The 23866-nt window shown below is 38.8% G+C and overlaps 4 protein-coding genes, 1 long non-coding RNA gene and 1 pseudogene across 8 annotated transcripts in view; 3 read left to right on the top strand and 3 right to left on the bottom strand.

Moving 5' to 3' along the window:
* Positions 1-23866, bottom strand: part of LOC145452008 (magnesium transporter NIPA2-like) — a 71961-nt gene that overhangs the window by 45608 nt on the left and 2487 nt on the right. The window lies entirely within an intron of this gene.
* On the top strand, positions 692-6221 carry LOC145452016 (ubiquitin carboxyl-terminal hydrolase 54-like). Its single transcript, XM_080330236.1, has 3 exons — positions 692-1814; positions 2544-2790; positions 3587-6221. The coding sequence occupies exons 1-3, from the start codon at positions 1507-1509 to the stop codon at positions 4376-4378; spliced, it is 1347 nt and encodes a 448-aa protein (XP_080186362.1). The 5' UTR covers positions 692-1506; the 3' UTR covers positions 4379-6221.
* LOC145452024 (cilia- and flagella-associated protein 161-like) lies at positions 6681-7770 on the bottom strand. Its single transcript, XM_080330243.1, has one exon. It carries the CDS (start codon positions 7664-7666, stop codon positions 6752-6754), a length of 915 nt encoding a protein of 304 aa, XP_080186369.1. The 5' UTR covers positions 7667-7770; the 3' UTR covers positions 6681-6751.
* LOC145452030 (SH3 domain-binding glutamic acid-rich-like protein 2) lies at positions 8500-18493 on the top strand. 2 transcript variants are annotated; one of them, XM_080330247.1, is made up of 5 exons: positions 8500-8649; positions 9093-9188; positions 9865-9966; positions 10530-10604; positions 17379-18493. In XM_080330247.1, the coding sequence occupies exons 1-5, from the start codon at positions 8605-8607 to the stop codon at positions 17430-17432; spliced, it is 372 nt and encodes a 123-aa protein (XP_080186373.1). In that variant the 5' UTR covers positions 8500-8604; the 3' UTR covers positions 17433-18493. The 2 variants fall into 2 exon arrangements, with proteins under 2 accessions (XP_080186373.1, XP_080186372.1); XM_080330246.1 differs by lacking the exon at positions 17379-18493 and adding an exon at positions 12141-13284.
* LOC145452011 (aryl hydrocarbon receptor nuclear translocator pseudogene) lies at positions 14969-17348 on the top strand (annotated as a pseudogene).
* On the bottom strand, positions 18555-22945 carry LOC145452031 (uncharacterized). 2 transcript variants are annotated; one of them, XR_013919170.1, is made up of 5 exons: positions 21955-22945; positions 21430-21491; positions 20896-20992; positions 20742-20842; positions 18555-19348 (listed from the first exon to the last, which is right to left on the bottom strand). It is a non-coding gene; the product is annotated as an uncharacterized LOC145452031 (long non-coding RNA). The 2 variants fall into 2 exon arrangements; XR_013919171.1 differs by having other exon boundaries at positions 20742-20836; positions 21955-22870.

The raw sequence follows: 23866 nt of genomic DNA, 5'->3' as shown, positions 1-23866 counted from the left end.
TAGAATGGCGATTTCCACGTAGGAAAAAAATTAATATCCCATGACACCTAAAAAACTGGGTAATTAGTAGACAAAAGCCAATGTACATTGTCAATCAACCATCTCAGCTTTCAGCTGTGTTCAGATGCAGCCTTTCTAGTATATTTCATGTTCAAGCATAGGGATGGCTGCAAAGCTGTTTTAATTAATGTTCTGAGGTTTTGGAAATGCGTCTTAAGCTAGATGCTATATCTTTAGACTATCGGCTGATGATATCGGGTTTCAGTTCCATCGGTATCGGCTCAAAAATCTGATATGTTGGTCGCGCTCTAGTCCTTACTATGTGAAGATATTTTAAATGCGAAAGATTCGAGTTAAATTTAATACCCTCTTGGGAAATTGCAACTCACACCAATAACTTGTCTCCCGAATCAATACTTTTGATGATTTTGAGAGCCATCGATTTGATTGAATTCGCAGCTTCAATTTGCAAATAGCTATACTGCTTGGATAGATTTTCTGTCGGCTGTTGTTTACTTGATGGTGGTTTTTGATTTTTCTATATCGTTTATTAGGCTGACTTGTACTACAAACTACCAATCTAGTTAGTTGATAGTCAACTAACTACTGTTTTTCGAGTAGTTCTAGTTCTAGTTGCGCATTTTGAAAATCCATTAGTTTGTGCAAATCTGTTGTTGGGCCTACCACAGGATACAGGATTTGTGTGGCTAAAATCTAGTAGAAATAACATATATACCGTATCTGTGAAGTTGTGATCAATCCACAGTGTTGTCACAAAGTTCAATGCAGTAGGTAGAGTTGAAAAACTGCCAAATATTCATTGATGTGATGTATCATATTCTTTGTAGTAACCTATCTGAACTTTCCATAGTGTTATGAGTCTGTGACGTCATTGTGAGTGGTAGACGAATACTCGACTTGAAGCGCATTACTTGATTCAGGATTCAATTACTCGTCTACTCAATTTTGCCCGACCAATAAATGAATTGAGCTTCAAGTTTAAGTTATATCATTGTGTGCAGGGTTGTGATCAAGGCAAACTTACTTGTACAGTTTCAAATCGAGTCATTTTCAATTCACGGCCGAGTCAATTCCGGGTTGTAGTGTTGAGACTCGAGTCCAAGTCATTGTATTCACTGTTCAGTTTTAGATCAAGTCACGTTCAACACACTTTTTACAACACTGCTTAGGTGATATTGAGTGATGCACATTCAGGCTATACTCATTTTTCTCACTATAAACAGTTTCTGGCCTTATTTTCTAAGTACCAGTGCTGATAGACAAAATACCAATAATGTGGTTACTTACTAGTATTCAAAGTTACAATGAAACGCCAGTCTTAGTTGCCTGAGTCACGAGTCATGCGCATTGCGCAATGACTCTAGTTCAAGTCGAGTCAATAGACAAAGCTGAGTCATTGTATCCCTTATTAAGTGATCTGATATGTTTACAGGATGGTAGAGAAAATTTAGGTTCTGTTTGTACAACGACCCCTTTGTGACCAAGATGAGTTTCTTCCGTAGAAGCAAATCCTACATGTCACCCAAAAGAAATTCAGTGAAGACCAAAGGGCTGACGAACGAACCGGGAGATAACAACTGCTTCCTAAACAGCGCGGTCCAAGTCCTGTGGCATCTTGATGTGTTTCGCTTGAATTTCGCGAGGCTGAGCGGCCATTATTGTTTCGACGAGGAGGCATGTATATTTTGCGCCATGAAGCGGCTCTTTGCGACATTCGAGTACAGCGACAAAGAGACGCTACCGCCAACCGAGCTAAGGGAATCTTTGGCTTCCATATATCTGGATCAGAAAAGGCAAGTGGCAGAGTGCAGTTAACTTGTGTAGTTTTTGTGTCGCCAAAAATCTATGAAATCTATGTAGTAAAGTAACATTTTTCTTCAAATTTTACTGTATTCGACGTAATTGTTAGGATGACTAAAAAAACGCTGCACACCAAATTTGCGTCAATTCCAACCTGTAGAAAAGAATCTATATATTTCAGATAGAAAATTTTGAATTGATAAAAAAAATTATTTTCAAAATTTACTGAAATCCCCCTGAAATTTTGTAAAGTTGCCTAAAAACGATTTGTAACAAATTTGGGTCCATTCTAACCTGCTGAAACAAAGCTATTAGAGTTCGAAAATTTCAAAGTTTATCAGAATTTTTCATTTTTGTTTTTTGTCAACCTCATGAAATTGTTTAGTTGTCTAAAAAAAACGGTAGGGCTACCAAACAAATTGTGCTCAATTCCAACAGGTAGAAACGAATTTATTGGAGCAGAAAATTTTTGATTTGAAAAAAAATTGTAGGCTATTACGGTGGGAAATTCATCCGCCATAAATAATATTATTTCAAATGCAAAATTTTTAATTTGCACCAACTTCGCTTTGAAAATCGATATTTAAAAAAAATGACTCGTGTCAAGTCGAGTCAAAAAATAAATCGCGACGACTTGAGTCGCGCCATTACAGGCCTGTGTCGAACTTTGCCAGAGTCAGTGAGCGTTTCATTTTTCGACAACTTATGGTTTGGATCTACAGGTTTCAGCTTGGCCTGATGGATGATGCCGCGGAATGCTTTGAAAACCTCCTGGTACAGATTCACAAACACCTGGTACGCTCGGTCACCGACGACAGCTGCGGTCTAGATCACTGCCTGCCCCATCGCAAGTTTGGAATGACTGTCATAGAGCAAGGGGTGTGTCAGTGCGGAGAGACGTCGGAGCCTCTCACCTTCACGCAACTGGTGCATTATGTGTCGGCTAATGCTCTCTGTGAGAGATTGAAGGTAGGAATATTGAATGTTTCATTTTGTCACTGCAGTGCTTGTATTATAAGTCGAACTGGGCACAATAATTCGATTGCTTGAAGCTCAATCCAGTATTTATTGTAATGATTTCTGTCGAGTAGTGAGAGTGCCGAAATAATACACTCCTTGCCACTAAGCGGTAATTTATCAATGAAAATGATAGTTTCGATACTATTTTCAACTGCAGAAGCCTCGATTGGCCGTATGTAGTACAAAGCTACAGCATTGCCACGAAGTGCAATGAAAAAGGCATCTTCAAAAATATAGGAAATTACCTTTAACTGGCATTATATTCTATGGCAGCATGAAAGCTACATATCTGAACGTTCCACATCATTCACATTGGTATAACGTCAGTCACCTTTTTCGTATGACTCGACTTGACTCGAGTCAAAACTATGAGTTGGATTGACTTGTGACTTGGTTACAACCCTGTATGACGTGATAATGATTGGTACTCGTCTCGAAGCCTAATGCTCAATTCCAAATCGAATGAATCACTCAGGTACTCGGGTTTTCGCCCAGCACCAATTTAGAAGTTCCTGCTCCTGCTTTTCTTCAAATGATTCTCATTTGAGTACTCTTAGAAAGTACTAGAGTAGGCTACTTCCGTTGCCGATCACCTCCAGGTTTATCTCGGCTCTTTTGCCGAGCTTACTTGAAACAGTTTTTACATCTTAGGTTAGAATTGAATTACTGAATTTGTTAAAACTTTGAAATTGAACTCAATTCTAGAGTAGAAAGAAATACTTCAAACCAACCTTCTTTCTCTCAGGACAGGCAAAGACATTACCGTTCCATGGACCCAGAACGCACCTTTGGACGTCTGATTCGCGCCGCAGGCTCAACGGGGCGGGCCTGCCCCACCAAATGCGGCTCTGATTTCGTCACAACGACCTCACTCATGAATGTTCCGGACATAATCAGCATCGGAGTCAACTGGGACAGTAACGAGCCTTCTATGGAGCGTGTCGGGAACTTACTGGAAACTTTGAGCACGACTATTAAACTTCAAGACATGTTCGATACGGTGTTAGACAAAAAAGCTCAACGTACGGAATATCACTTATCATCGTTAGTTTGCTACTACGGGAAGCATTATTCCGCGTTTTTTTACAATCGTAAACACAGCAAATGGGTGTCGATAGATGATACTTCGGTTTCAGACGTAGGAAAACATTGGAAAGATTTAGCTCGTAAATTTGTGAAAGGACGTTATCAACCTCTACTGCTTTTATACACAAATTACGACGCTAAACCTTTGCCCGTCAAAACTGCCCCTAAAACGATTGAACTGCAAAATGCCAGCGTTCAAAGTTCCCCCGCGTTATCGCTTCGTAATCCTGAAATTGCCGAGTCCACGAGTTCCAGCGACTGTGGCACAGTGTCTAGTCAAGCCGTGAACGGGGGGGCTAGAAAAAAGTTGATGTGGGGTAATGTAGCCCCCAAGAGGCACACGGGACATTATAAAGAGCCGAAGTCTTCCGATTTCACAATATACAAACCTTACCCGCACTTGGGTTCTGCGAAATCAGGCAGCCAAGATCAAAAAGGGACTTCGTTATAGTGAGGTCTCTCACAAGCACAGCCAGTCCAATATCAAATTCTGAACCAATAACCAGGGTTGCAACCAAGTCACAAGGTTAGGAGTCACAAGTCAATCTGACTTATAGTTTTGACTCGAGTCATGTAGAGTCATTTTCAACTCACCACCGAGTCTAATCCGAGTCCAAGTCAGCGAGCAGAGGGTCGAATCCGAGTCATGGTATTATGACTCGAGTCTTTGTGTTGAATGCTCAGTTTCCAGTAAAGTCTTCCTAACTTACTTTTTATAACTGTTTGGTTATATTGAATGGTTCGCATTCCAAATATAGGTAATTTTCCTCACTTTTAGCAGTTTCTAATCACCTTTTCAAGTACCAGTACCAATAGACGAAATCCCAATAGTGTGGTTACTCTACTATTCTTCGAAATTACAATAAAATGTCTGTCTGAGTCTCGAGTCATTTTTTTACCTCATGGCCGACACCGATACTTCTTTGAAAGTCTGATATCAATTCGATAATAATCGGCTGGGCTCTATTCATGACGTAACTGCCAGCAATCATTTCCAAATTGTGTTTTGCCCACAATGAAATTTGTCGTGCGGGTTATGCACTTACTTTGCGTGTTTTGATGAAGATATATTTTTATATTGTTATGTTATTTTCTATTACTGATCATCACAGTGATGTTTGTATGCCAGAGATACTCTGAAACCTCTCTATTAGATTGGCTAAAAAACTCTTCACACAAAATTTGGCTCGATTCCAACGTGTGTTTAGGTTGGGAAATTTTTTCATGAAATTTTACTGTCAACCCCACGAAATTCTCAACTTGTCTAAAACAACGATGTGCAGCAAATTTGGTATCATTCCGGCCAGTAGAAGCGAAGTTATTGGGTTACAAAATTCTGGATTTGAAAATATAGTTGCGACGGGGGCAGTTGAAAATTCTTTAGTTATTAATTAGCCAGTGAAATTTGAAGAAGAAAGTTTGTTATTCAGTTACAATAATATAGGGCCATTTTGCAAAGTGATGCTATTATATCCTAAAACGACTTTCTACTTTACAAAATCCAGATTGTAAAATGTAAGTAATTTTGTATAAAAAATTCATGTAAAAGTAATCTGAAAAAATGACCACTTGTGTATTATATGTAGCTAAAATTTACTTGGTTACTGGGAAAGAGTAGAAGCACCTCGTTACTGACCCCTTCTGCCCGATCCTCCGTCGCCCATTTTGCGGTGGGACAGACCCACCAAGTCTGTATATTCAATTCGCACTGATATTTTTCTTTTGCTCTTACAATGTGTCCGGTACTATTGACAATGTGATACAAATATATAGTTTTTATGTTCCGTCCGTGGTCCATCGGCCTTAGAGTTCCGTCATTATAACTGTATATTGATTAGTTTGTTTATTTATCTTTCAAACGTTGAATGCATGTGCGGCTGTGAAGCCAGAGCAACAATTTTCACAAAACGTTTTATTCTACTTGGTGGAATTGATCTTTTAACACTGTTTTTCCTGGTTTACCAGATGCAAGGTTTCATTATTTTTAACATATTGTTCTGAAAAATTGTGATCTGGCATTGACACTTGTACCAACTACTGGAGTAACAGAAAAATCGTTTTTATTGATACCGGTATCGACATTTGCAGTTATTGCACAACTGAACCTACGTGTGATGTACTTTCATGCCTGGTAATAGTGCTTCTCTCTACTTCATATCCGCCCGATACTTTATTATTACCTATATTGGTGCTATCTTCATATTATTATATCTTCTGTAAAATTTGCGGCAGTGTATTTTTTATTGTGTACCTATTTTGGATGAACTTGCATACTGAAATATATGCTTATACGCTCGATTTGTCTGTTTTTGTCTGCATGGACTCTTCGTATAGCAAGTGCCGCAGTCCTAGTATTCTGTCAGGGGTATATTTACACAAATATTTTACTGTAATACTCACGACGGTAGCTCTACAAAATTCGAAATTGAATTTGATTCCATGATAAAGAGAAATATCCAATTCAGCTGATGTCAAAACATAGTTCACTGGCAAATTTCTGTACACCAAGCTGGGCATGTTTCTGACTGTACAGTTCTGTAGCATTTTCAGGAATACCAGAGATTAGAATTGAGAGCATAGAAACATTTCGCAAATTAGACTACCCTTATTTTGCTCTAATTAGACAACTACAATTATCCCGCAGTCTGCAAGGCACAGTAGATATTTCAAAAGTCATCCACCATTAGGGTTGAAAAATCTTTAGTAAAGTTTGACATGGCATCCGTACCGTACACAAAGACCACCACCACATCTCACTATGCATTTAAATATTTTTATTACTGTACAATATATTTAATCATAGATGGTAGGCACTTAATATAAGCTAAGAAGCTTCTGGAACTTTTTCCTCTTCCGCTATGGGAGCTCCAGATGGTTGTGGTATCGGTCTGTTGAAGTGTGTCGTGTCGATGTCACTCGGATTGCCGTTAACAAAAACCCAATGATTTTTAAAAGTCTCTGCCTTGTGCGAATCTAAATGTGTGTGAGCAGCAACTTCCGACTCCCGTCCAAAGTGCGTTCGAAGCGAGAACTCTGGTTCTATAGACAGATCGTGACCTGTTTTATTGTGTTTGATCACAACTTTGACATTAGATGGGACTGGTAGTCCTTCATATTCAAGCCTAATCCTTGGATCCAGAACTTCAACTTGCCATGTAGTCAAGTAATTTGTGTCTTCCACGAGTTGCAGTATTTGTTTCCGAGACTTCTTCGCGTTTAGATTGAACCTGACATGATCGCTGAACAGTTTCAGAGAGCCACCATATCCTGATGTAGTAGCAATAGCGAAAGGTTGTCCAAAACGCAGGACTTGACCATTTTCCGTCCCGTCAACACTAGTAATCACAAAAACATTCCTAGCGCACGGGTCTAATCTCTGTGAGCAGGATAAATCGCACGGGCCTTCAACCTGTTTGGCGTTGTGCATCTTATATTCGTTCATATTGATGCTGAGAGCTGTTGGGGGCTGTGGAGCGTCAATGAGTTGCATTGATTTCGGGATATCTTCTTGGCCGGGATTAATTAACATGATGGAGTCTCCGAAGTGAAGAAATCCGTCGGTGGACACGGTCAAGGTCATCTTTTTTAGGATTTTATTCATGAGGTTGTGGGTTTTCTGGATTAGTAATTCGCCCCTCTCTCGTTTGTCGAGGTAATCTTTCAGTAAATCCTCTTCCAAGCAGACATCTTCGTTCCAGTTTCCCACTCTTACGGATGGGTTATAAGTACGTACGCTCATTTTTGTTTCTTCGGTAGGTATATTCGATATATTGCGAGAATTATTCTAACTCGACATCGAGCGCGATCGCGATTCAGCTCGGTAAAGATTGTGAAGCCGTTGCTATGGTGAAAGACACAATAGCGCTAGAATGTACACACGAGAAACTCGGTAACTCCACGGGTGGAGACCAAAAGTCACGCTCAAATATCATGATGATGCCATTATCAAGATGAAGTTAGCATATAACGAGAGGAAATAGGTAAAATACTATAGCATATCGATAAGTAACGTAAGCCTACCCCGAAAAATCGGTACTAAATATTGTGCACTAAAAATCATTGAACTCGGAATCAGAATGTCTCTCGTGTGTTTATTTGTTATCACACTTTCAAGAGACCATTTAATATTTATTTGGTAAATATATTAAAACCAGGACGCTCTGCGCCAATTATCATTGCTCAGCGCTGACGATTGCCTCTATGAAGAGTGTCAGCTCGAAAAGCTTCGGGTTGATAGATTAGGTAATTAAGTAGGTTGGTAATTTATAGTTTCAATATAGTTACGTAATGAATATCACATTTTGAGGTTCACTGAAATGACGACTTGATTAACTCTGATCACATCACAGCAATGATGGGAAATATATCATATAGCATCACAGTGGACAAGCAGTGAGTGGAAGAGGGCTAAAAACGCCTTTAACCCTCCCTTGGACACTTTGGTGGTTAAGAGTTATGACGTGTGGCCGCAGGACTGGAATTATAGAGATTGTACAATCTCTATACTGGAATCCGAATCTTTATGCTACAGAAAATACCGGTACTGAAAGTTCAGCGGCTCTGAGGATCCACGGTTGAGCGATTGTTTAACCTTGTTTTTAAGCCGCAGCTGAGCAGCGAATATGTTTGTACTTTGAGTTAAGTGTGATTGTGTTGTGAGAATATTTGCACGAAAGAATGGTGGTGGTAGTTTACACATCGTCTGCATCTGGGAATCCAGCGGTAAGCTGATTAGTTTTTGGGTATACTTACATGAATACTAACTATTTAATGTTGTTACACGGAATATCCGTTCGTAACTATTTGATAAGGTCTGGGTCTGCGTGGACCTATAGCCTATACCCAGCATACCGTCGGTACGGTATTGTTTATTCGAGAACAGAAATTGCACATATTTTGCAACATCAGTAGCATCGCCGACAAAGTGAAATATAGAATGTTATTTGTCTCTTTATGATATACAGATCCAAAGTTTTTTCACTGGGTCCGACCAATGACCTGTACCAGTATGTACGATTATCGTAAGTTTTTAATGATGATGATATGAAATGCTCCTTTCAATTCTCTGCTAGTTTCTGACGACTACCCCTGACGAGTGTTGGATGCGGCCCAAAATACGGGTTTATTCGATACGAATCTATTATTCAATTGTATACAATTTATAGGTAAGAAACAAGCAGAAAGCCATCATCGATTATCTTGTTCTGCACAAAATTGAGTTTGAAGAAATCGACCTGTGCGTTCATACGGACGCAAAAGATGTGAGTTATTTTCTTCCAGGATAATCATTGGAAATCAGACTTTCTATACAAACTACCAAGCCAGTTAGTTTATGCGCAGCTAACTACTAAATCGTCGAGTTCTAGTTATGCACCGGAATGGAATTGATGGCAACGTCACGCAGGATTTTCTGTTTATTTGCTCTATTATTCTATACAGAAAAGCTCTCATCACGCAGGATTTATTTCAAAAAATGAACCGAGATTCCATATAGGGTTATGCATTTTGAAATTGAATAGTTATATAGTTCTAAGCTGTAGTTGTGCATTTAAAAAATTAGTTAGTGGTAGAACAACAACTAAAAACATGTACTGTTGTTTGGGAAAATCTTGATACCGGTGTTCTGTCGTGTGATGGTGTTCCAGTCATTGCTAGCTCAGAATCACTAACAGTGGCGTAGCCAGGGAGTGGATTTGAGGGGTGGGGACTGCTCCCATTTGAAACTTGAAATTCCGTCCTTTTGAAATGCAGAATCTATCTCCAATATTTCTTCACTCATTTGCAATTTAGGAATTCGTATTGTCATTTTTTAGGTGATTGCGTTTTAGCTACTTAGTTACAGATTTGTAAAGGTCTTTAGTTCCAGTTCTAGTTGCTAGTTTTAAAAATCCAAGTCCGTACGAATGCAATCAATTTGAATTCTCAATTTAACTATAGGTGATGCGAAGCAAGATACCAGAAGATATCAAAAAGGAGAACGAAGCCAGCGGAAAGACCTTTATCCCTCCTCAAGTGTTCAATGATGATGTATATTGTGGGGTGAGCAAGTCCTAAATAGGGGGGGGGGGCAATGATTCAAGTATTAGTTCTAATGATTCGAGTGATGCATTAAGAGATGATTTTTTTAGTACTGAAATGACACATCAATGATAATTATAGTTTTGATACTACTGTAAATCTTGAGTGGTCGTAACGCAGCATACGAAACATGTAGTACCAAGCTACAAACGTTACTGAAAATGACATATCTGTGAAGCCGTGATTAACTCACGGCATTGTCACAAAATGCAATGAAATGAGTCATGATTGCAATATACTAATATCTTTATTTCGAGATGGTACTCGAACTGCTTCTGTAGACAAAGCTTGGGCTGATGTATTTTGATAAAGGTTAACTCCAATTCACACAGAACTAGCATTATATTATTTGTGGCCACATAAACCTCCATGATATCAACTTTTCACATCTTTCATATTTTTATGAATTTCATACAAGTGATAGCCTACTCGGCTCGAAGCCTAATATTGATTCAGAATCGATTTCCCCCAGTCCTAATGCAATGGCAACGAACCTTGCCTCATAACCCTTTCTCCATATTCAGGACTACGAGATGTTCTTCAATGCCAACGAGATGCAACTAGTCCATACGTTTTTCAAAGTCTGCCCCACACCACAGGTAGCATTTTTATTGAGATGTCACAGTATTTGTGTTTTCGGCAGCTTCAAGATTTTGAAGTTCTGTTTTGTATGCTTGAGTGACTCTGTTCTCTTGCGATTTGCTCAATCCCTCTGACCGAACAGCTCTCAGAGAAGTGGTAGCGTTGTTGTAGATTTGAAAAGTACAATGAATCTATGTTTGACACAGAGTTTGACTTTTTTGCTTTTGCTTTTAAATCTGATTAAATCCCTTTAGTGTGCCGATAACTCTTGAAAAGAGGCACCCGAAAAGTCTTCGAGTTTAATAAATATACTGCTACAATGGATGTTGTATTGAAAACTAATAGAAATCAGTCAACTTTTCCAAATTAAATCGGAATTAGAATTATTGCTACACTTCTTTTCCAGATTTGATTAGAGTTAGAATGAGGCATACTGAATCCACAAAAACTTGGAAATTGAATTGAATACAACAAAAATCACGCTCATTTGATATGAAATCAGAGCTGATTTTCATAAGCATGCGAATGGCAAACGTCTGAACATCGAGCTTGGCTGGTTTTTCACAGTTCTCCAGTAGCATTTTCAGGGAAACCAGAAATTAGATTAGAAATCAATTGAGAGCATAAAAACATTTCACCAATTAGATAGGAATTCGATTACTGGGATATTATGAATGGTCTAATTATACAACTAAAATCGTCTAGTTGTCCATGTCTGTTAGAACAGGCCTACATGAAGACTTATCTCAGCCTGTACCTTCCTTGGGATTGTGAATCTATGTCACATACCATTATTATCTTTCCATGATCATTGCCAGACGCGCTGTCACTGGATAGCTTTCCAGACGTCTACCCTTCATTGGTGACATTCTAGGAAATGTTGCTGTCTTTCTTTTTCTCGATTCTTACTAAACAAATACTTTCAAGAACGTACATCTGAGGTTGCACGAAAATAATTTCAATTGGCAAATTTTGCTGGCTACCCCATGAAATTATTCGGTTGTCTAAAAAAAACTATACATAACAGATTCGGGTCAGTTCCAGTCTGTAGATGCGAAGTTATTAGAGTTCAAGATTTTGAATTTGAAAATAAGTAGTTCTAACAGTGGGAAATCCATCATTATTATAAAATTTCCCATCGTAAATACTATTTTTTTAAATAGAAAGTTTTCTACTTCAACAGCTTTGCTACTGCATGCTAAATTTGATTTCCCGGATTCCGGGGATTCACTGATCGTTAGGTTGCTTTAAAAAACGCTGCTCAACAAATTTGGCTCGATGCCAACCAGTAGAAGCGGCCGCAGAGCAAATTGAAATTTTTGAATTCAATATAAAAAAATAGGTAAATTTTTCAAATTTTACTGTCAACCCCCATGAAATTATTGAGTCGTCTACGAAAACGATTTTGCCCAACCCTGCTATCCTCTAAATTTTGAAAAATTATGGTGTTATTGAACATCCGTAACGTACACTGTCAACTCTTCTCTTACCTTTGCTCTATATTTTCTTTAATTCTTGTTTCTCTCTCTCTCTCTTTCATCGCTCCAAATCAGCTCGAGTCAATAACAAAGCCAACCAACGACCAAACATCGCCGGAAAGTAATTGTGATGCATTTTCGGAAGATGAGAGTAATAGCGAAATGGCGGAAAATGACTCGACGGACGCAGAGCAAGATTTTCACGATAAGTGTGATGTCACGGAAGAAGATATTGATAAAGATGATGATATTGAATCGGCCAAGTCTGAAGAAGTAAAGGATTGCGATTTGGAACTTGTTGGGGATGATAATGTGGAGTCTTCGGAGAATGAAGTTGAACTTTCTGATGATGATTCCGGAACTGGGTAGTATTACTGGATTATCGTGACCTTTGACAATTATCTCCAGACTTGTACAAACTACCAATTTAGTTAGTTGACGGTCAAATCCCTACAAACATTATCTTTGTCAGAAGGTGGGTTTGGGGGTCAACACCCTTCTCGTTTCAAGCTCATAATGATGTTTGTATGGAAAACTTCGATTCTGATCAAATGAAAAGGAATGTGCTGCTTCTGAATTGAATCTAGTCAGCTCTGTTTTAGTTGCTTAGTTGTGGATTTTTAACGGTCGTTAGTTCAAGTTCTAGTTGTGTATGTAGAATATACGGTAGTTGTAGTTGTTTGATGATCTCACAGCAGATTTGGTCCGCAACAAAGGATTTATAGAGCTGATATGTATCATCTTTACTCTTAAACCCCTTTCACTGAACTTTCTTCAAAGCCTATAAACTTGTCACTTTTCAACAGAGGCGGTCAATAACAAAGTACTTGTGCTTTTTGGAGCACTCCAATAGATTTTGTAAAGTGATTGTACTTTTTCGGAGTAGCCTACTCGAGTTTTTGTATGGTTACAATCAGTGGTTATGCGTGTCTCGCAAAGATGCATCGCGCCTTTACGAAAAGAGGCAACTCTGATTGGTTGTTAAAAATGTGCGGCCTTTCGACCAAAACTACTTCGTGAAACTACTTGAGCAGTTGTCACACCTTCCATCTTCAACTGCTACTTGAATTAGTTTTGGCACATTTTACAAATCACTACTTCTTGTATTTGAATGTAAATTCATGACATTGTGTCTACTTGAGTAGGAATGCTGACTATTTGACCACCTCTGCTTTTCAAATTTGGCAAGTAATAAATTAGTTATTTGTCATCAACAAAAGCAGTCATCTCACTATCAACCACTACAGGAGAGGGCCAGGATCCTGAAATTTTGAAAATTATAATTTTAAAAACCATTTTCACAAGCTAATCCACTGAGGTGTTTCGGTTCTTATCAAAGTAGTTCGTTTGCTTTGGAACGCACCATTGGATAATATATTCATATTGAAATAACAGGAATGTTTTCATCTGACACTTGTAAAGGGTAATCGTCATTCGAAAACACTCGGGTTTATTTCCATACGAATATATTTTTCAATTGTATATTTAAGTTCCGTACCTCCAGGAAGCACTTCGAATGCTTTGAACCAGATTTCTCTGCAATCTGACGTCGTGCGGGTGAGATCTCGAAATAGAATTGTGTTTGTCAGGAAGCTCGTGCTGTGAGTGAAAGGAAACAGGAAGGTTGTGATCGATCCGCTGTTTATCAGACGCTGTGCAGCACTTGTATCGCATAGTTGCGAATTGGTGTAGCTTTGTTGTACCAGAGATATGAAAATCTACTTTAATTTAATATTATATTCATATTGGAATATACCGAAATGTTTTCGGCTGACACTGGTCTGCCACCAAGTAGAGAACTGGAAAGAACATTGTATATCAACAATCTTATCACTAAATATGACGTAGCAGGCACGAGAATGCGAATAATTGAGCCGAACAGTTGGCTCTATGTACTGGTTTTAGATCCGACACAAACCTGTTTATAAAAACTAGGTTGGAGAGTTTTGATATAAGTCGAGTCCAAGAGGCATAAATGAAGGATGAACGACATAGCGAAATATGTTGTCTCGATAATTTTTCGCACATTATAATGTTGTATATTGAATGTTCGTATCAAATATTCAAATTTTTTCATGCCAGTGACGTCATATTCGGTGATACGATTGTCGATAATCAATGTTATTTTCTATTCTCTACTAGCAGACTTGGACAGCTAGATAATTCTAATCTAAAATTTGTTTTTCCTGAAATATGCACTGGAGATTTGTAGTGCTATATTGCAAAACAAGCCAAGCTTGCTTGGTGTACAGCAGGGCTCTTCAAAAATGACTATTTTTCTCAAATCGCACTAGCTACTCGATAAAATTGTTAGGTTACCTAATTTAAGCCTACACACTGAATTTGGTTCAATTCCAACTCGTAGCCGCATTGCTACAGGAGAAGAAAGTTTTTATTTATTATATAAAAATAAATAACAAAAAATTTGAAAATTTTCTGGTCACCTCATGGAAGTGTTAGGTTGTCTATTGAAATGATGTTCACCAAATTTGGTTGAGTTCCAACCAGTACAAGCGGAGTTATTGCCATCAAAAAATTTGGATTTGAATAAAATTTAGTATTTACGGTGGGCACCATTGTAATAAATAATTAAAGAATTGGTCACCGTAAATACTATTTTATTCATAATCCAAATTTTTCGACGGCGATAACTCCGCTTCCACTGGTTGGAATTGAGCCAAATTTGGTGAACATCATTTCTATAGACAACGTAACACTTTTATGGGGTGAACAGAAAAGTTTCAAATTTTTTGTAATTTATTTTTATAGAAACTTTCTTCTCCTGTAGCAATGCGGCTACTGGTTGGAATTAAACCAAATTTTGTGTGTAGGCTTAAATTAGGTAACCTAACAATTTTATCAAGTAGCCAGTGTGATTTGAGAAAAAAGTCATTTTTGAAGAGTCCTAGTATACAGACATTTGCCATTCTCATGCTTATGAACTCTGACTTGATATGAAATGAACTTGATTTTTGTTGTATTTCTTTTAAAGTCCGATTTGTAGTCAATTTCCATGTTTTTGCAAAATCATTTGTTCTAATTCTAATCTAATTTGGAAAAGCAGAAAATTTTCTAGTTGTCCAATTCATCTACTAGTTGCTGACGATATTCGGGCCTATTTCAATGCTAATATATTATTCAATCTCGTATTGAAGTTCTTTACATCCGAGACTCTCTTTATATAATTTCTGCTCTTAAGCAAGCGACGCAATGTCTCAAGCAGAGAAGGAACGATTTGCTCGTGAAAATCACTCCGAAATCGAGCGTCGCAGACGCAACAAGATGACTACCTACATTACCGAGTTATCTGACATGGTGCCAAGTTGCAGTGCTCTAGCTCGAAAGCCCGATAAACTAACGATACTACGGATGGCCGTATGTCACATGAAACAGCTCCGTGGCGTCATGGCTGGCTCTGGTATCGACAAGCCTGCGTTTCTAACCGATCAAGAGTTGAAGCACTTGGTTTTAGAATCGATGGACGGATTTTTGTTTGTAGTTTCATGCGAGAACGCGAGAGTTTTGTATGTTTCTGACACGGTAACCACAGTACTACAGCAGGCTCATTCGGATTGGAGCGGGCATCTGTTTTACGATTTAATACACCCTCAAGATGTGCCTAAAGTCCAAGAACAGCTAACCATTGATGGAGTGAGCTTTGATAACAAGTTAAGATTCGTTAAAAAAGAAACGAGTCCGCCTCCTGTATCAGCGTTACCGAGTGATGGCTCGCGAAAGGGTTTTGTAGTTAGAATGAAATGCGGGAAAGCGCAAGTATCTAATGCAGCACCGCGATATCAGCGTGGGCATGTTGAATCAAATGGCGAAGATGTTTACGCGATGATACGTGTGACTGGTTACATTCGCTTGTGGCCTTCTGGTGGATTTAGTGATAACTCAAGTGGTTTAATGGATGAATTGACTACTCAAAATCCGGTAGGAGGTGAATATTGTTTGCTGGGCATAGCTCGACTGCATGCTACTACAGAACCATCCTACGGCGAACTCTCATCACTATGTGAACATTTTGAATTTGTGACTAAACAAGATTTGGAGAATGTGTTCACGTATATCGACAAGCGCATCGTAGGCATTTTGGGATATCAGCCGGCGGAATTGTTAGGAAAACGTCCACAAGACATCTGTTATCCCGAAGACGTGGATAAATTCATGGAAAGCTTTAAACAAGTGGTGCTGATGAAAGGGCAGATTTTTAGCGTCATGGTGCGTTTGTTGAGTAAAACCGGTGATCAAGTCTGGTTTCGGATCGCTTCACACGCGTTCCAAAATCCCTACAACAATGAAATCGAATGTATCGTCTCGAATTTCTCAATGATCAAGCAAAGTCGCGAAGCATCTAATCTTCCAGAGCATAAAGTCTACAGTAGAGAAGCATCGTTTTCGATCAGTTCGACCGAAAGATCGCCTGATGTTAGATCTCCAACAGCTACGCTTAATTACCCACCACCGGCATTAGCCTTCACCCCAGGACACGTGCCTCAATTTAACCCCGTCACACAAGGATGGGTGGCGCACAACGAGACAGAATACACACAAGCACTAGCGGATAGGTACCCGGCATCTCAGCATGCCGTGTATGCCCAGCCCACGGAGATATTCCCAGTGGAAGGGTATCACGGGCAGGAGAATATGATGGGCATGATGGAGCCTGGTAGTAGCTCGTCGAATCCCGGAGAATTTACGGAACTATTTACGCCTTTCTCGAGTTCTTGATTCTATTCGTTGTCTTGTAGAGCAGTGGTTCTGGTCTGCCATATATATTTCTCTTCAATCTCATACTTTGAAAAATATGTCAGTGTCCGCCATTAGAAGTGACAAGGTTCGAGACGTAACATGGTAGTAGGGAGTAGTCAGTAATATAGACCTAATTTTGCGTAAAAAGTGGATTTATAAGTGGTCTAAAATCATATTCACATGAGAAATTAGTGCAAGGAGGCAAAATAGACTTGAGTAATTCTACCTACTTAAATCATACTTTATCTACTTTAACTAAAAGTGGTTATAGTTCAGACTACTTCTTCTTGACAGTTTTTTTAGCCAAAGTAGGCCTTGAATACTTCATTGTTAACTTACTTATAAATTGCTACTTCTACTGGAGTGCCAACTGACTACTGCAACTACCTCTGCCTTGCAGAAACTTAGGCTTCGACAAGTGTAATGTCAAAAGTGGAGCGGCGAATTTCTCGTCACATTTCATTTTCCAATACTTTGTTTCGAGTGACATGTCGTAATTACATTCTGGGTCGATGACGATTTTAGAAAGCTCAATGGGTCCTCAAAATTTGTTTTCAGGAGGAGAAAAGACTCGCTGAATTCCAGAAGCAGAACATCCCAATCAAGTTCTAAAGAGTACTTGCCCGTCATAGTCGCATGTATCATTCCTACAGTTCAGGGATACTCAACTATTATTAGCAAAGATGCACATACATCAATTTGAAATTTGCTTATGACCGTTTTAACTCTCATGAAGTACGTTAATTTACAGGCACACAAATGTCATGTCATTCTGCATTTGGACTGCTAGTGGCATATCCCTGCTACAGTTGATATGATTTTTCCATGACTAATTCAACGCTGCTGTAGGTGGAGCGGTATTATTTTAGATACTGTGTCTTGTTTCTTGAGAGTAAATCGGGACTTAGTCGCATTTTCTCCGTAACTGCTGCTTCCAAATCTCGTCATTACGATGTACAAATTAGTGCTGCAAAAGAGCCGTAGTCTGCCATAGCTACATATACCATTCCTATAGTTGACGATCCCTTTGTAACTCAATTAATACAGGAATTCATGTGGATTCTGCTTCTTGAAAATAATCCGAACTTAAGCATACAGACTACAAACTACCCCATTTGGTTCGTTGACCATCAACAACAGTTTTTTGAGTAGTTTTAGCTCAACATTTAAAAACGCGAGTAATTCTGGTTCTGGATTTAGAAAAGCAAGTTCTAGTTCTAGATTTTGAAGTGAGTAGTTCTGGTCCTTGTTGCATATTTTCAGAATCCAGTAGTTAGTACAAGTCTGTTAGCATATCTTACCTGAGAATAATCTGAACTTCAACCATAATTGCTTCTTTGAATCTCTTCCGTGAGTATAATCTCGGGACTATTCCCATAACTGCTGCTTTGAATCTCGTCATTGTAATTTATAAATTAGCGCTGCCAGCCCCAAAGCGTCCTTGTCTCCCAATTTACAAGTGATAAATGATACATGTATCATTCCTGCACGACTATATCGATACTGTTGTAATAACACTGGAATTAATATTCTGTCTGAGAATAATCTGAACTCAAGTTGCACTTTCTCCATAAAAGGTGACTGCAATCTTGTCATTGTGATATACGAAATAGTGCTGCATATTGGATTTTGTAATTTTTATATTTGACCAATATAGTCTTCTTTTGACTGCATTAGTTTGTAGTAGAACTCATTTTTATTGTGAGGGAACAAAAAGAAAGATGCACTCGATACTGATATATAATACATTATTTATTGCAGTGATACAGATATACCAGAATGTACGGAATATTCGAAGTACCGTTCAACGCAATGAGGAAAGGTTTTTAAAAAAATATTTGAAGATATCGCAACTGAATTGTAGTATGGTTGATGTATCTTGATTTCATGGCAAAAATCTGGTCGAGCATCGAGCATGCTATATTAGTAGGGCTGGGTATTGTGATTTTTCTACTTAAATCTGAATTGAGTATCAACTCTAATGATGCGAGTAGTGAGAAACCATTCTGAGTACTGCAACTAGAGTCAATATATCAACCAGAATCATGGTTGCGATACTATTTTCAATCGTTACGGCTGTAAACCTCAATCGGCCGTCTCACCTCATGCAAAACAAGTAATACAAAGATACCATGATACTGGGAATGATATACGTAGGAAGTTGCGATCAACCCACAGCATTGTCAATGCAACGAAACAGGCAATGGCCGAAATATACCAATGATCATTAATGGAATGTGGAACTGGCACAGTATCTTCTGTGGTCGCGTGAAAGGCGCATATTTGAACTTTCCACATCATTCACGCTGCTGTGATGACATCACGAGTTATACTCAAATACTTGTCTCGAGGCGTAGTACTCGGATCAGTATCGAACCACATAGGCAATTGATTTTGCCCAGCCCCACTGATTAGTAAGCTTTTCCATTGCATTGCATTGAGAGATTTGAAGGCATGATTCGCATCAACAGGCAAGATAGTTTGGGACAGTCACTTTGATCTTCCCATCTTGATGGCAGTCCCAGTTTCTAGAAAATATCGGTGGATAACTATATATTCATAATGATATGAACCGGAATATTTTCGGCTAACACTCGTCAGGGGTAATCGTCAGCAATTAGTAGAGAATTGGAAAGAACATTGCATATTAACAATCGTACCACAAAATATGACGTTACCAGCATGAAATTTCGAACGAGAGAGCGTTTATTGAATATACTATTCAATTGTTTATTGAAGTTCTGTACCTCCAAGAAGCTCTTCATGGTGGAAAATGTTAATTATAGAACTGCCCACCGTGAACACTTACTCCTAATCCCAAACATAGTGATAATTTGCAGAGAGAACAGAAAATTATTTGGGGATAGTTTTTTTGACCAGAACTTCTCCAGTATATTATTACAGTAGGATTATTTTGCTGCTATAATCTCCTAGAATTCGATAAGTTCTATTTGAATTTTAGCTGTTATCTATGGAATTACCTTTGCTTCAACTCAGAATTCTGTAATGTAAATATAAAAAATTGAAGAATTAAAAAAATAAATGTGTTGGGATGACTCGAGTCACATTTTTTGTATGATTCTACTAGACTAGAGTAACTTTGCTAAAATGACTTGACTCGGCGTATTAGAAATGTAGATTGACTCGTGACAATTAGCAAAATTCACGAGTCAATTTCAAATCATCAAGTAATCGGTGTCGATAAAAATCACTGAATCTTGCATATGTTCGCGAAACGCTGGTGTAACCGGCGAAAGCGACCAATCATTCAACGATTGTGTGTTTTACTGAGCTTCCATTGTTCTCTCGCCAATAAATTGACCACAAACAAAGTGATCGAAGCTTAGAGCTTACGTTATCCTAAACTAGTAGTAAAGTAATTTAATAACAAAATGTCTATTTCTGTTCTCTGTTCTTACATTAGCCGAACATCTTGTTTTATTGAAATTGAATTCGAATATCGTTCATTCACTTCTCAACCATTGGCGCAGGCTCAAATTGTATCATATCAATATGTAGATGGATAATGTATTGCATCTTATCAATTCGTTTTCTATTCTCTATGTTCTCTGTTTTGGCTGGTAACTATAAACTGAGGCTATGCAATTACTTACTTAGTTCAACAGTTCTACGTAATGTGAGCGATGCAGCGCCGTTTTCCATATATGTATATTCAACTCCATATTTGTTCATCGGTTCAGAATCAATGACCACTCAATTTGTATTTCAGACAGCTAGCAAAATGCAATGATGTAATCATGTCTCATACTTCGAAAAGGCAAGTGGACTTGAATTGTGACTTGACTCGACTTGACTCACTTCCAAAAATAGAGTGACATGATCCCAACACTGCATTGAGATGACTGCAGTTCTCAAAGCAGTTGAATTTGTTTGTGATATTATTTAGAGATTATCACTCACCTGACCATCAGATACCATAAATATAATTGACGCTTGTAGTAGTCAAGGATGGCCCTGTTTGCTTGTCGAAAACTGACAAACCTATGCCCTTCGTTCTGAAACTTTTTTATAGTAAGTCGGGTGAAAATCGAATCACGAATACTCAACGACTTACCAGCCATTGTAGCGTGAGAGCCATAAGATTCACGAAGAAAAACGACATCATTGTCACGAACGCAAACATCAAGGGAGTTGATAACAATCTGAGCAATCTGGAAACGGTCACACTTGTTGAGCTTTTCATGGAAATAATCAATCGAATTAAACAAAGGCAATTTCAGATTTTCCATAGTAGATTAGAATTCGTACCGTACTGAATTCGCAAAAACTTGGAAATTGAATTCTATTCGGAATTAAAAAGAAATACAGCAAAATTAAGTTCAGTATATTAAATCAGAGTTCATTCTCATAAGCACGAGAAAGCTCAGAATGGCAGATGCCTGCGCACCAAGCTCAGCTTGTTTTGCACGATACAGTTCTCCAGTAGCAGTTTCAGAAAAACCAGAAATTAGATTAGAATTAAAATTGAGAGCATAGAAACATTTCACAAAGATTAGATTAACTGGCATTTCGCTCGAATTAGACTAGGATTCTCTAGTTGTCCAAGTCTAAGTCTGAAATATATAATCCAGAAAACAGCTATCCTTACCTTCTGATAAGCAGACATATTCGCTCCATGTGGACTCGTTAAGCAAGGTGGTGACAGCAAACCTATGGAATAGGATCACATGCAGTTAGTTACGTGCATTTTCAAAAGCTCTGAATTTTGGATTTAGCACCACTGATTCGTCTTTAGTGTTTGGAACCATTGTCCAATCCATTAAGAAGTCAACTGAGCTATCATTGTTCAATCATATTTTCAATTGTCTACTAGTTAACCATCCATGACGAGTGTCAGGCCAAAATATTCGGGTTATTTTCAATAATAATATATGAACAGCTTCTTGGAGGTACAGAACCTCAATATACAATTGAATAGTATATTCATATTGAAATAAACCCGAATAGATTCGGCTGACACTCGTCAGAATAATAATATATTAGCCGAGTAGTGCATGTTGGAGTTCTGTACCTCCAAGAGTATCTTCTAATAACATGTTAACATGGTAATTTATGTGAAAACCATTTGAAAACGACTGGGGAAGTAATCAAATAGATTTGGTAAAACACCAACCTTGTATCCTCGTCCCAGCTTGCAACTCACTCCGATAGTCGGCATATACGTCGGGTGTGTAACGCGCTGAGCCAGTAGCCTACATTCGCACGTAATGTAATTGGCTTCGGCAACGGTGAGCTTATACTCTCGTTCCGCGGCGCTGTTATCAGTAAAATTCAACCCTGGAGCACAGGTCCCAGACCTGCAAGTTCGGCAAAACCAAACACTATGCTAAAACCACAGCGAGTTTGGCCTCAGCGCTACAACAGGGTTGCCAGATCGTAGTGAACCTTGTTCCAAACACGCAAATTTCTACAGCCAAGAACCAAGTTGTACCAGTCGAATAACGTCGGAGACGGAATCGTAATTTTGTATTAAATTAGTATATAGCTTCAATAACCGTAGCTGTTTCTAGAAGTAGAATGTTCTATGCTGCATATAAACGTTATGCATTACAATGAGTAGAATAATGAAGACATCGACCTCGCCTTCCGATACATTATATTCGCGATATGCGTCAGATTATATTTTCATTCGAACAAGACACACAATGTACATTGTACAATGCGATGTAATGAACAGATAGGAGGATGCCGAACTACCAGTTGCAGTAGCAGGAGCAGTCTATAAAACTGGCATCCTCCTCGGCCCACTGCCCGATTTCACAGTTCCTTTTTCGATGTTAGACTCTATTCCGCGGCTCTTTCTTGCTCTTTCCATTACTTGGGAGTGCGCTCTGTCATCGGGTCTTTCTCAGCGATGCGGGGAAAGAGGACGCGGTATTGAACCCATGCCGCCTGGGCGGTATAGGCGCATATCGTCACCACTACGCTATCTTCCTCGAACATCATCTTCGTCGCTTGCCTTTTATACTATCTCCCAGGATTTTCTGTTGAAAAGAAACAGCATATAAACCGCGAAACTTGCTACTTCCGAGAGTCGAACCAGCGTCGGTGGCGGTGGATCTACCAACTACGCCACCTCATGACTCATGTCCAGCTGAAATTTGTCCAAAATCCGCATAGGTAATTAGAATAATTAAAAATTCCACGCATAAATTCAAATATTACTTCAACAAAGCAGTAAACCCATATCCTATCCATATCCAACCAGGGTCATCACATTATAGATTACGCTCTATCAAATATGCCGGACCTAACGTGTGGAACAGTATCCCGCAGGCCATCCGACAGTCGACGAGCATGTCCAGCTGTCCACATTCAAGTCGAAGTACAAGCAATTTCTACTAAATAACTACTAGTCCGAACTCAAGATTACCTGACCACGACCTGGGCTGTCGATCTCGCCTCCCCTGACATGCCACCCCATTTTTTTGTCGCTTGCTTTTTATTATACTATCTTCTTATACTTTTTATTCAGTGTGCAATGCGTGCCTTCTCTTTACATCGCCTAGGCCAAGGTGGGTGTCTCATTCCAAAGACTACTCCAAGTCGTTTCGACACCTTCCTATCCATTGTATCGCATTTTTGTGGTGTATTGAACTGATAAAAATTGCTAATAAACCAATGACGATGAGATGAAATGCAATCTTACTTAGCTATATATACGCGGTAGATTCGCCTTGATCAGATGCTGTCACTGAAATGAATGAAACAGCCAGAATTATTGCTTGTGGGAATATTCGCTCATACCTATCCTAGAATGTCATGAATAATTGTCAATTTGAACTTTACGTGCCATATATTAGAAAATCACCGATGAAGTTGTTCACAAATATTTTTCCAATAGTCTGCCTCCTGTGTTTGAAGACTTTTTCATACCTGCTAAACATGTCCATTCCCATTACACGAGATCCTCGTCTAAAGGAAACATCTACTTACCCCCACCCAATAGCAACCTAACTAAGAGATCCATCGACTACTCGGGACCTATCATCTGGAATCACCACATATCCGTGAATTGCCTTATA

Source organism: Botryllus schlosseri, chromosome 12, assembly GCF_051294905.1.
Source record: "Botryllus schlosseri isolate E-star chromosome 12, Bs_hap1, whole genome shotgun sequence".
NCBI lineage: Eukaryota > Metazoa > Chordata > Ascidiacea > Stolidobranchia > Styelidae > Botryllus > Botryllus schlosseri.
This window is presented reverse-complemented; position numbering and strand designations above follow the sequence as displayed.